General features: G+C 39.1%; 1 protein-coding gene across 3 annotated transcripts in view; it reads left to right on the top strand.

The window, feature by feature from the left end:
• The window catches only part of ESRP1 (epithelial splicing regulatory protein 1), a 58,200-nt gene extending 51,684 nt beyond the window's left edge, over nucleotides 1–6,516 (top strand). For 2 of the 3 annotated variants that reach the window (XM_065398951.1, XM_065398949.1), the window contains exon 14: nucleotides 1,825–1,972. In XM_065398951.1, the coding sequence (XP_065255023.1) occupies nucleotides 1,825–1,972 (148 nt within the window). Of the gene's footprint in view, nucleotides 1–1,824; nucleotides 1,973–6,425 lie in introns of those variants that run through there. The other variant, XM_065398950.1, reaches the window with a different exon arrangement.
• The last annotated feature ends 7,644 nt before the right edge of the window (nucleotides 6,517–14,160 follow it).

Raw genomic sequence — 14,160 nt, 5'->3', positions numbered from 1 at the left:
ATGCAGTGTCTATTAGATATGCCATGACATTTCATTAACTAGAAAATGTTTGTTTGTAACAAATTTGGATGGTGCATCAGTTTCTAATGACTTCTCAGTGTTTCAGAAGGGCAGTTGGTCTGATCTCAAAATATGGGTTGGTAAGCTAGAGTCAAAAAATATAGAAAGAGGGGCAGTTGTTGTGGAGAATAATTTTGTGTAGGTATCAGTAATTAAATAACAGATATGGCAGTCCAAGTAGCTGGTTGTACAATTTATTGGAAAGAGCTTGATTCCAAAAGCATCACTAGCTCTTGCTCTACAACTAAATAGCTTTCAAAATCCATTTCTTATATTATTTCTGGTCTATATTGAGGGCAAATCACTAAGAAATGGTGGCCTAGTATGGCTTTTCATCTTGTGTTGCAGGTAAAACACTAAACTAGATGGTCAACTAATATAGAGATTAATGTAGGGCCCAATTCTGAAAGTGTTAAATAGCTTGCTTGTAAAGCTGGAGTAATTGTAAAAGGCTTCACAGGACCATCTTAATCACTGTTCAAAGTAGTCTGTACCGTTTCTGATTTATGAAGTCAACCGTCCTTCTGAAATATTGATATAAATGTTCCTGTTTGAATGGAAAAATATATAGTTCTCTTCCCTTCTGGTAATTTAAAGATCTTAGGGCAAGTTTTGTAAGAGTGTAGGGTGTTACCACAAGTGTTCCAGCCGAATGCTAACTTCAGCAATTTCATTATGCCTATATGAAATTCACTTTGTGTTCTAAGCTGGAAGTGGTGTACTACCGTGCACCACAAACTGATATAGTTTTGTATGCTTAAAACTGTTAAAATGTTTTTTCCTACCATTGAACTGCATTTCAGTAGTGAGGACTTACAGACACTGCACTTTAAGTTGACACGGCAAGCCAAATGTGCACACGTTGCCATTGGTGCTGTGATATGACAAAACAGTCTGTCCTTGTGTCAGCCCAAAGGATAGTTCAAAACCCTTTAGTCCTCTGAAAGCTAGACTTGTAGGTCTTGGAACCCTCTCAAGGAGGTGACTGTTCAAAATTCAAGGAAGCTTGGTAACCCTAAATGGTGTACGTAGTTTGAGCTTTGGGGATTGTTGAAGATGGAATGTTTTATATTATACGTTTGTTAATAATTTAGCTGAGCTGGATGATAGAGTTCTGTCTTGTTGAGTTAGATTATAAATCCTTCAGAGTAGGGGCTTTCTTAGCATATGCCTTTTTTTATTAGCGCCTAGCACAATGGGGCCCTTATCTTAGTTAAAGCCTTTAAGTGCTACCATAATACAAGTAGTGGTACTGGAAATCTGTGTTCAGCTCCTGCTCCAAGTCTTACTTCCTAGGCCAGTGGTTTTCAACCTGTGGTCCACAGACCCTTGGCAGTCTGCAGACTATCTAAGATTTCCAACAGGGTTTGCACCTCCATTCAAAATTTTTTAGGGATCCGCAAATGAAAAAAGGTTGAAAACCACTGTCCTAAGCCAACAAGGGCCTGGGAGTGCTGTGAGGGCATCGGAGTGGTGCTCATGGAGAAATCTGAAACCTTGCTCATCTATGACTCTTCCCACTGCCTAGGCTGATGAGGCTTATCAGAGAGATGTGTCCAGCCCTCCCTAGCAAGAAGGATTGTGAGCTCATGGAGTCTCAAAGCTGAAGTTCCAAATTGGCAGAGTAGAGAGGATCCCAGTAACTCTGTTAAGGATTCAGAGGAACCCCAGCCATAGAAAAGAAGATTAATCAATTAGAACAACAAAATAAACAAAAACCAGTAAGTGACACAGTTGCGTTGTCTTACTGTGTTTTCCCTTTAGTCCCCCAGGTTCACCTCATACCCTTGGCTACTCCCTTTCAGCGGCTAACACTAATGTCCCTCCTCAGCATGGCATGATGGTCAAAATGCAGGGCCTGGCTTACAGTTCTGGGTTTAAGGAAATTCTTAACTTGTTCCAAGGTTACTAGATCAGTAGCTTGAAGGCGGAAAATCTTCAGTGCTCCTGTTAACTATCTTTAAATTGATTATCTAAGATAAATCTTTAAGATTACAATTTGAGACCAGTTGCTTGTTTAAGGCAAGAGAAACTCAAGCCATAGAAAGAGTTGTAGGAAAGGGTTTGGAAGTTTGGTCCATACAGTTGGAGAACTGAAAATCTAGAAAGTGTTTAAGTGATCTCGGTCTGGCTTCAACTTGTGCAGCTAAATGTATGCCTCCCCCAAATTCAGATTTGTGCATGCAAATGGCACTTGATGTGCCCAAATTGGGTAGACCAGCAATTTCCCTCATTGTCCACAGAGCATTACCTGGAGGTCTGCAGAGAGCTGGTTGATCAAATGATGTTGACTGCTCCCTGTTTCCTGTTAAACTACATTCAAAGACAGCTGCAATTATAATAAATACTTTCCTAATCATCTTTCCATGTAAGCAATTGCTGTAGTTGCCAATGGGAGAGGGAGGTGGTCCCCAATAAAATATTTCTGCATAAGGAAGTCCACATGATGAAAGCTGGGAAACCCTTCAGGTATTATTTACCTGATTTGGGCATGTAAATGCTGTCTGCATAGCAAAATCCAGTTTGGGGGCATGTGAAAACTTGGATGTTAACACTTCAGAAATTACCTCTTAAAAAGGAATCACATTTTGTTTTGGGAATCGTTGTAGACTACTGCAGTTTCCAAAACACTGCTGGAAAAGGCTAATTTAGACACTATTGATTAGAGCCAAGGCTAAAGACCTACTCTCACAAGGAAGGGTCTGCAGTGAAGATGGTATCCTCTACTCTTCAATTCTGATATTACTCACCTGAAAAGCATCTTTCTGTTAAACTCAGAGCTTTCCATAAATCAGATTTTTTTGCAAGCCTTTAGGAAGCTCTCTGTACTGCAGCTTCGTTTCATAAGGTGCCTCCTCTCTTATGGCAAAAAGCTAGTCTTAAAATTATATTATGCAAGAAGGTTTTATGTGTATGTCAAGAGTGGCAGGGTTGCTACATAACCTTCCTGCCTCCACATAAAACATGCAAGTGCTTGTTCCTACTGGATGCTGGTACTGTTACATCAGAGGGGAGAATCCATCCTGACTCGTCTTCAGCATGAGAGTGCTGAGATTCTTTAAGGTGAAGCTGTTTTGCCTAGGAAATGGTCAACTTTAGGTACAGCTGAGCTGGTGGTGTGCATTTAAAACTATTATGTTTAGGTGGTGGCTAAGGACATGTCTGGATAGGAAAATTATACTTTTTTTATTATTATTATTGAGGTGTGCACACAGGGAGTTGTACTGGTATAAAACTGTTTTAACTAGTAAAACTTTCCCATGTAGACAAGACCTAAACCTGAGCTAAGGTCTTACCTTTCATCCACAGTAAGGCTGTAGCTGTCAACCTAACCCCTGGTATAGATGTAGCTAGGTTGACAGAAGAATGCTTCCATTGAAGTAGCTACTGCCGCTTGGGTAGGTGGTGTTCAACAGCAATGCTAAAAATCCCTCTCTTGCTGTAAGAAGTATCTACGCTACTGGCGCTACAGTGGCAGACCTACGGCATGGTAGCAGTGCCGCTGTAACGCCTGTAGTATAGATACAGCCTGAGAAAGAGCTGGCTTAGTTAGCTAAGGTCAACCTAAACTCTCTACTACTTTTCCTAGTTAAGACCTGGGCTGTGTCTTCACTGCAAAAAAGTGAGATAGCTATCTCATTTTAAAATCCTAGTGGAGACAAAAGCATAGCTAGTTAAGGTAAAACTACCTATGGCAACGTAAAAACTATCTGTACTTTGTCCCCAATAGGATTAGGGCTAGAGCTCTTAATGTAAAAAAGCACACCTTCTTTTTTTGCTGTTTAAAAAAAAAAAAAAAAAATTAGTTGTTTTGGTTCCTCCCTGAACTGAACTAGAAAATCTATCATGCTATATGCTATTTTCTGTCAAACTTTAAAGGGGACAGGAGGAGAAGACAGTGTTCTAATTGTATGCAGATTCTACAAGGGTGAACGGAATCCTATAGCATAAATAATCTTACATTACTCCCTTTCTGTGCATTTAAGATAGTTTTACAGTTCAGAATAGCAAAAGATTTCACACATTCTTGTAGCTCTTGACCATTCTGGCTAAAGGGATAATGTTAATTAAGGTAGTGCCAGAAAGCTATTCAGTTGTTAATAGTTTATGGGAGAAACCCCTTCACTCCATGAGACAATGGGTGATTTATACTGATTAGGTTACAATGGTGTGAACATATATGTACCCTGGAATTTCATACGTATTATCTGCTACTTTAGTGCATAAAGAATACTGTAGGACTTGCCAAATCAGAACACAAAGATCTGTCTAATGAAATATCCTGTGTCATTAATGGTTTATGCTAAATGCTGCAGAGGAAAGCATAAATCCACATGATTCTGAAATGTTTTGGTGGAGGGAAGGCAGGATTTCCTCTTTACTTCCAGATAAGTAGCTTAACTAGGAGTCATGGTTTTAAACTTCTCTTTTTAAATAACATTATTCCATCTAAGGTATATAATACTCCTTGAAAGCAACACCCATTTATTGGTAGATCTGAACAGTAATACTATTACTACTTATGTAGTATGTGATCGTAAACTGAAATATTGACCCTCTTTATATAGCTCTTGTACTGGATTACTAGAACAAAATCATGCAGATACCTTCTCAGCTGAACTGTTCAGTCAATAACTCTTTCACTGGACATCAAAAACGGGCTACATCTGAAGGTAGAAGAGACACAAATGCAGTGCTGAAGAGCTACCAGCTTTCCAGACATGAAGCTGTGATATAAATAGTTTTTGCAAAAAGCACATTTATCCCTTGGTCATGAGATTAACCTACTTCAGGGGTCGGCAACCTTTCAGAAGTGGTGTGCCGAGTCGTCATTTATTCACTCTAATTTAAGGTTTCGTGTGCCAGTCATACATTTTAACATTTTTAGAAGGTCTCTTTCTATAAGTCGATAATATAGAACTAAACTGTTGTTGTATGTAAAGTAAATTAGGTTTTTAAAAGGTTTAAGAAGCTTCATTTAAAATTAAATTAAAATGCAGAGCCCCCCGGACCGGTGGCCAGGACCCGGGCAATGTGAGTGCCACTGAAAATCAGCTCGCGTACCGCCTTCGGCACACATGCCATAGGTTGCCTACCCCTGACCTACTTCTTACTATTACTATTCATCTTCCAGTCCCTGTATCCGTTTAATGCTCTGAGTTTAATTTCTAATCTAGTGGTGGATTGCGTGGTGAAACCTCTGAAAATTCCTCTCCAATAGTGTGACCCTGTACATACATTCCATATCACTTATCTGCTGTTTTAATAATGGTTTAAGTGCCATCCCTGCTGAATAATTCACTTTTAGTGCTACATAGACAAGAGATGATCAGGTGCCCTAAAGTAAGAAAAGATTCAAGCAGGTAAAACACTCTGAAGGAATGGGGGAAGAAGGGTAACAATGAGGGAAGTACATGGCTCCATAGACAAGCTTGTGTGCATAACTCGTAGGTTTTGAGTCATGATTTTTTTTTTTTAAGTATATAAACAAATGATTGATAATCCCTGCCAGCAGCTTCACTGTAGGCATCTTGGTAAAAGTGAATCTTGAGGAGAGATTTTTGATGGCAGTGCTAGTAGGTTTTATGAATTAGTTTTAGGAGGACATCTTTGCAATAGGAGTAGTGGAAGAAAGTGTGAAGGTACTTGTGAATCTGGCAAAGTGGACAAACTGATGTTAAGTGTTACTGGCGGAGCAAATGAGTGGGGTTGACTTGATGAGACACAAGTAGATATATAGGGAGGACATTATTGTAGGTTTTTTGTCTTTGAATTTACATATAGTTTTCACTGGAGGAGGGAGGTGCTAGCTTTAGTTTCACTCAATATAAAGATTTGTTAATGCATGCTACAATAAATTATGTTGGTGAACAGTCTGTAAGGCTCCACCTAGCGGCCAAGTTCTCAACTTTTCCTTTCAGAGACTGTTGCAAACACGTATACATTGCTGAATCACATATCTGCTAACTTGGTGGTGACTATCACCTTGTTACATTTGTATTGTGTTTTTTGATAGGTAAATGGCTTTCTTAGACAGTCTGTCTTTATTTTCTGAATATGTTCTCTTGAGATTGTCCAAGCCTTTTATTTGAGACAGGTCCCAACTGACCAACCTTGTTTGACAACGTTCTGTTTACTAGTCCTTTAGGTTATTAGATGAGGCTGATTCTGCAGCATCACTGCTGTTGCTGAGTTGTTTTTTGCACTGATACCATGGTGACAGGGAGCATTACAAATACTTAGATTTGTAAATCTGTAGTCGGAAGCATGCCCTGAGCTTTAACAAAAATTATGGCTGCCTTTTCCTGTTTCTTTGAAAATTTTTGCCCTGCTTCTGATCATGTACATCTTAACTTGCATTCTAGCATGCAGCAGAGGATGGACTTGTACACACAAATGGCACGGCAAGGACAATGCCCAAAGAATGGATTTGCATTTAAAGGTCCCAGCAGTTAGACTTTCTTAGAAGAGACGGTAAGGATAAAGAACACTAGCATATTACTTGGATGTCTGATTACTATTACAGTTAACTGCCTTTAACTCCTCATTTGTATAGGCACCTTGCCAGCTGTCAATACATTCTCCTCCTTGGAAAATTGCACTCTGTTTCTGTAATCTTCACAGAACACATAATGTCACTTACTGATTTAAAATGGTCTCTTGGTTCCCTTGCCTATCTAAGGCACTTTTATCCACAACTGGCACTTGCTGTGTAGGCACTGTACATCCCAGTTCTTCTAAAACCATGGTGCATTGCCAGTGGTGCTGGAGTAAGTAGTCTTCAGAAGAAAGTGAGGGGTGAAGACTTAAGGAAAAGAACCTCTTTAGAGTAAAGAATCTTATTCCCAAAGTTGCATCTTGGCATAAAACATTAATTTGACAACCCTGGTCTCAGATGCCAGGTGGGGTTTGGTTTTTAAAACTAGATATGTAATCAGGGGAAAAGTGATTATGTTCCATTCCCAACAAATGCAGTTTTTGATCGGCCCTTTCCATTTGCTGAAAGGCGGGCTATCCCATGGGCATAATTAACTTCTACATGTAAATCTTCACTTACTGTAACTTTGCTGCTACAGCATCCGTGTAACTTTTCTCCTTGAATCTAGCGCAGAATCCACCACAGCCATTTTAAACAAGATGAAACATTTCAGCTAGTTAAGGGTTACTCATACAGATTCATTAGCTGGGTTGCTGAAGCCCAATATCATGGTCTGATAACCTAAGGAGTGTACTTTGTTGAATAAACTAGGATTTGTGTGTTAGTGAAATGTGTCCCGCCTTTTCTAGTAAAAAAGCTATAGTGTTTGTATGTAAAGTAGTAAGTTTTGCATGATCTGGAGGCTTCCAAAAATTCAGTTTTCACTGTTCATTACTATAAAGTGAATAATTATTGTAAGAAATGACTTGCATGTTAAGGAAACAATGAATAAGAGCAGAACAACCTATGTTCATAAATAACATTCAAATTCATTGTGTATTTCATGCAGATTCCTCCTAGCTTTCTGATGTTTGTGAACAATTACAGCCAGACAATTGGAGACTGTTTGATTATATTCCTAGTTCTTCTTTTGGTCAAGCCAGCTGTTCACAAGAAAAATCACCAGAACCTTGGAAATCATCATATTGACCTGTATCTAATTTTTAAAATATGAAATACACAATGTCCACAGAGACTCACATACACAAATTGTCACTGGAACCACTGAGCCCTTCACTGAGAGCACAAGTTCAGAGATCACGAGTCCTGATTTTTTTTGTCTATACAGAAAGTATTAAAATGCTTTTCACGTGAATAGAATTATAGTTTAGATTAAACTTTCTAGATTCAGGACATTATGTTAATATACAAAGGTATGTTTGAAACATCCAATAAGCCCAAGTTTTTTATCTAATTTGCACACAGTATAACGTTTTTATATATATTAGGACCTTTAATTATGCATTCAACATTTTTATAAAACATTGTTTTCTTGTCTTGTACATATTTGATTGTTCTGTGCAAAAAACCCTCTGTATACTTTGACAGATTCTAGCCAGGATTACTTTACACAGTGCAGAAATGGTTATGAATGTAAAATGATTACCTGAAAATTACTGTAACTTTGTAAAATACATGAAGTGTGAAACGTTAAACGTTTTCTCTCCAACTCTTCTTTCATCTTGTACATTGATTATATGTATAATGTGTATTTAAGTGAATTTTACATAGAGTATAATGGGAAATATTCTCAAATCAGTCTGCAACAGGAATTAAAAGATGGATGCAGTTAGCCTCAACTGACAGAAGGTAACTGCATCAATCCCATTTCTGATGTCCCCATCCTACCACCTACCAGATTCTTTGCATGGCGAGTGTTAAATGGCTTTCTGTCCAAGAGAAGTTCCCATGATCATGATCCATTGCAAGACTCAACTTCAGAGGAGTACTAAAATCAATTTGTGAGGCCTGGCTGGCTTAAACTGACAATGGAAGATGGAAATTCTCTCCTCTAAATTACCTGTTCTTATCTAGCTCACACAGGTAGAAACTGAAACGTGTTATGATCCGATAACTGACAGGTTAATATGTTCATGCTCTCTGAACAGGTGTCCATTGGCCAGAAATCACCAACACAACTGGCAGTCCTTGCAGAGGTCAAGGTTTGAATACATAAACTGATCTATTCGTAATCTCACTTAAATGGTTGATGTCCTTCTGGAACAGACTTGTGGTCTATTAGCAAGACTGTATAGCAAGCCTGCACTCTCCCTCTGTCTGTGCTGCTACTTCAGCTTCTAGTTCTGTCAGACTAACTTGTTCCATGAACTTTAAACTATTTTTTTTTAAAAGCAAGGAGAAAAAAAATCCAATTTTGAATGTGACTAAAAGTGAAAAATATTTTGGATAATGAGGTTTTTGGTGTAATAGGAGAGGTGTGTTGTTAGAAGGCATAGATGGGACATCTCTCTTACACCCTGTTCAAAATATTATCAAAGCCCTGGTTTTCAAACTGACCTGTACAGCAGTAACCATCTCAAATCTTAAGTGACCCTTGTGAAAATTAACAACATAGAATTGTTTCTAGCTTACAAAATCACTGCCAGACAAGATAAGACAGATAACAAATTGATCTGTCCCATTGGAAAAATCTGTTTGGCTATAATTGTAGAGCTTGATGTTGAAACACATTTATCCTCCTGGAATCTTGTTTGCTCAACTTCTGTTAGAAAATAGATGTGTACAAAATGTAAAAGTTTCTGACGGGAGTGGAGTGGGGGAAATGGGAAGCTAAAAATACTCTTATCTGACTGAGACAACTTGTTTTGAGCAAAGGGAATATTTGGTAAGGAAGAGTCAATTCAAGACCTAAGAATCAAAAGCTACAATGTCATATTTCCCCCAGCATTATTTACACTAATGGAGTCAGTGTTGTTGTTTTTAAATGTTAATTTGATTTTATTTTTAACTTCTTTTAAGACCTCAAATATAGTGTGAGTAAAGTAGACAGGATTTTTCACTGTAGCTGGTCAAATTACTTAATGCAAAGTAGAAATTTAAAATACAATTTGTTCTATATCTATGAAGGTGGCTCTGCCTTCAGTCATAAAAACAATGAAAAATGTTACTAATATTTTGCAGTTAAAACTAATTTGTTCACTTATTAAAGCAACACTTAGTATAGTAACTCCTCACTTAACGTTGTAGTTATGTTCCTGAAAAATGCGACTTTAAGTGAAACGATGTTAAATGAATCCAATTTCCCCATAAGAATTAATGCAAATAGGGGGGGTTAGGTTCCAGGTCAGCTTCCCCTACTCTGCAAGCACCAGGAGCAGGGGACTCAACCCTCAGCCCACCCACTCCACTCCTTCCTCCAAGCCCCCACCCTTGACCTGCCTTTTCTCCCTCCCTACCTCCTCCCCCTTTACTTCGAAAGCTGCATCCTCCCCCCTCCCTCCCCTCCCTTCTAAATGCCGCAAGCCAGCTGATTGCCGGGTTCTGGAGGCAGGGGAGGCGTGCCGAGTCCTTGCTCCTCCCCTCTCCCTCCTGCCGGGGCAATCAGCTGGCTTGCGGCTCGGGAGGCAGGGGAGGGAGGGGGAGCCTGCGGGCCGAGTCCTCGCTCCTTCCCCCCTGCCTCCAAAACGCCGCAAGCCAGCTGATTGCTGTGGGCAGGAGGCGGGGGGAGGAGGGGGAAGGCGCAGGGTCTGCCGACGGGCAGGAGGTGCCATGGGGGGGGTGCGTAGGGAGGCTGCCAGCTGTGGAGAAAGCAGGTAGCCAAACAACGTAAGAGTGGAGCGTTGCACAACTTTAAATGAGTATGTTCCCTAATTGATCAGCAACGTAACAACGAAACAACATTAAGCGAGACGACTTTTAAGTGAGGCGTTACTGTACTGCTATAGTTAAATGTTACACCACTTTCTTCCTTGATCCTTGTTTTCAAGGATTTATAAATAAGATAACCTGAATCTTGGTTTAAGTGACCTGTAAGTGTTTGCTTCTGTTTTTTAAACAAATATCAGACTGTGCAGGAAAAGGGGGAGAATTATTCACCTTCTGGAAACTCCAAGAGTTCAGAAGTGAGCTCCATACTTTCCTTTCCAAGAAACCAGTCTTGAACTGAAATTTCAGTTCAAGCCATTACAACCAAGGTTTAGTTCTAGTTTGATCTAGGTCTGCCTGAGTGAACCAATACTATGTTGCTGTCAAAAGGTTGTGCGTTTTAGAAACCAAACATACTAACAATGGCAGGCTGTTGCTATAACTAGACATATTTGCGTTATGCTCTGCTCACTTTTTCTAAGGCAAATTGGAGGCCTAGTCTTGCTCCCCTGGATATCAAGGGCAAAACTCCGTGACCTCTGTGGGAGCAGGATCTGGTCCTAATCATTCATGTTATCAGGCAATCTTGATACTCAGTCATGACACAGGTGGAAGTACCACTGAAGAACCAACTCTTTGTAATGTTAAGATTGTGGATGGAGTTTGAAAATGTGACTCTGTGACTTGTAGACAGACATGTAACTTCTCTGAAGGAAATATTTGAAATTGATCATCTGGACAGGAACTGTAGAAGGAGCTCTGTTAAGTGCTAACAATTTCTTGCCATTCACTCTTTCAAAACTATACTACTAGCAAATCTGCATTTAATCTGGCAAATTATTTAGATTTAAAATCTAAATTCATGTGGAGCCTAAATATGCCCTACACTAGCTGAAACACAGTTTTTAAACGTGTTTGATAAACACTTTACGGGTGGTGATAAAAGTACATTTAGAATTCAGGCTGACACCTCATTTCACACTTGTTTTCTGAGGAGGGGGAGACAGACGGACATGAGCTTAGGACCTCGGGTGTTCACTTTAATTTTTTAATTTCCCAAGTGTGTGGTTGACTTGTACCTCAAGCTAACCATTTGTTGTATTTTGTACTTCATATACACTGTCTTTGCAAGATCTGAATTTTAAGGTCTTGATCTAGATTTTTTTTTGGAAAAAAACATTGCCTGTGCTCACTCTCATTTAATGTCATAAACTGCATGGTGCAAAGTTGTATTGCTTTGCTATGAATGTTTACAATCTCATACGCAGCACTGTCTCGTTTTGAGGCAATTTGTTAACAATTTCACAGTTTATCATTTTTTAAAAAGTTCTTTGTGAACTTAAGACTTAGGGTTGGATTTTCAAAAGTACTTAAGGGAGTTTTTGAAAATTCTGCCTTAAATCTTAATTTTATTGTCTCTGGCTTGCAAGCCAATCTTCTGTCACAGCATTGTAAAAGAAGTGGCTTGGCAAGGAGCAGCCAGACCACATCTTGCTGCAGTAAAGCCATTAAACTGTTGTAACCAAATGTACATTCCTTCCCCCCCCCCCCCCCCGCAGGCTATCTGCATTCAGCAGGCAAGCCTCTCTTTGTGGATCTTGAATTAATATTTTAATGTGAACATGGCTTCCCGCACAAGGTTACGTTCATCATTGCCTGCTTATTTTTTCACTATCAAATACGTTGGGATTTTTGCAGTTTGCACGCACAAAATGTCATTGCCTTGTACATGTACAAAAATAACATCAATACTAAGGGCCTGATGCTGTGAACACTTACTTACAGGCTTAATTTTAAGTAGGTGAATACTCCCATTGAAAGTAATGGGACTGTTCACCTGTTTAAAGTTAAACAGCTGTGTATATGTGTGCAAGATAAAGGCCCATATTAATACTCCAACACCTTCGAGATCAAAAATGCATCTGCTCCTAATGTGAGAGTTTGAATTGCAGCAAAGTATTGTAGTTGTCTAATGAGACTTAATTTTCCATTCCATTTTCTGAATGTTAGTGGTATTATCTTAAAATCATCATGCTCTAGAAAGCAATAATTTGTAACAAAAAAATGTAATGCTTGTGTGTGTTAACCATACTGTCACTGGCTTACATTTTCTCAAAGGTAACTTGTTAAAATGTAGAGCCGTTGTGGTAGATAAAGAGGGAGGAAACACTAGCACACTAAATTAATTTTGTTACTGAGATCTGATTTATTGGACAATGTGTGAATATCATAAGTGCATATGTGACAGTTTATAGAATATAGCTTGTGTCCAAATTCAAAAGGGGGAGGAGGGGGAAAACAGGTCTTAAAATAACTGAGTTACTTCACTGCTTGAAAGTGAGCGTTTGGCATGTGGAGTTATGCAGATTTCTAGTAGATGCTATTTTTTGTTTAATCATTAACAACTTGAATGGAGAGCCAAACAATTTCTCGTCCCTGCACCCTCCCTTACAGCTTGCCCAAAATGATCCTTTTAAATACAGGAGGCTAGACTGACTACTTGAAATACAAATGTATTCTGGAGAATAGGTCAGAATAAATAATTAAGAGTTCACTTTTAAATAACTGTCTTAACATGGCTTGAAAGCTTATGGGAAAGGCAGCGTGGTACTAATAAGGAAAGAATGAAGCAATGTATGTTTTATTGTGTAGAGCTAACATATTTGGTAATAAAAATGTTCTTTCCTAACTGTTGAATGTCTTCATTTAAATGGTTGACAGTTTTCTGGTTTAATACATGCCATGTCATAAACAAACTAGGGAAATACAACCTAGATGGATCTACTGTAAGGTGGGTGCATAACTGGTTGGAAAATAGTTCCCAAAGCGTACTTATCAGTGGTTCACAGTCATAATGAAGGGCATAATGAGTGAGGTCCTGCAGAGATTGGTTCTGGGTCCGGTTCAGTTCAATATCTTCATCAATGGTTTAGATAATGGCATAGAGAGGACACTTATAAAGTTTGCAGACGATGCCAAGCTGGGAGGGGTTGCAAGTGCTTTGGAGGATAGGATTAAAATTCAAAATGATTTGGACAAACTGGAGAAATGGTCTGAAGTAAATAGGATGAAATTCAATAAGGACAAATGCAAAGTACTCAATTTAGGAAGGAACAATCAGTTGCATACATACAAAATGGGAAATGTCTGCCTAGAAAGGAGTACTGCGGAAAGGGATCTGGGGGTCATAGTGGATCACAAGCTAAATGAGTCAACAGTGTAATGCTGTTGCAAAAAAAGCAAGCATCATTCTGGGATGTATTAGCAGGAGTATTGTAAGCAAGACATGAGAAGTAATTCTTCCACTCTACTCCATGCTGATTAGGCCTCAACTGGAGTATTGTGTCCAGTTCTGGGCGCCACATTTCAGGAAAGATGTGGACAAATTGGAGAAAGTCCAGAGAAGAGCAACACAAATTATTAAAGGTCTAGAAAACATGATCTATGAGGGAAGATTAAAAACATGGGGTTTGTTTAGTCTGGAGAAGAGAAGACTGAGAGGGGACATAACAGATTTCAAGTACATAAAAGGTTGTTACAAGGAGGAGGGAGAAAAATTGTTCTTAACCTCTGAGGATAGGACAGGAAGCAATGGGTTTAAATTGCAGCAATGGCGGTTTAGGTTGGACATTAGGAAAAACTTCCTGTCAGAGTGGTTAAGCACTGGAATAAATTGCCTAGGGAGGTTGTGGAATCTCCATCATTGGGGATTTTTAAGAGCAGGTTAGACAAACACCTGTCAGGGATGGTCTAGATAATACTTAGTCCTGCCTTGATTGCAGGGGACTGGACTAGAT

This window comes from Emys orbicularis, chromosome 2 (assembly GCF_028017835.1).
Source record: "Emys orbicularis isolate rEmyOrb1 chromosome 2, rEmyOrb1.hap1, whole genome shotgun sequence".
Taxonomy (NCBI): domain Eukaryota; kingdom Metazoa; phylum Chordata; order Testudines; family Emydidae; genus Emys; species Emys orbicularis.
This window is presented reverse-complemented; position numbering and strand designations above follow the sequence as displayed.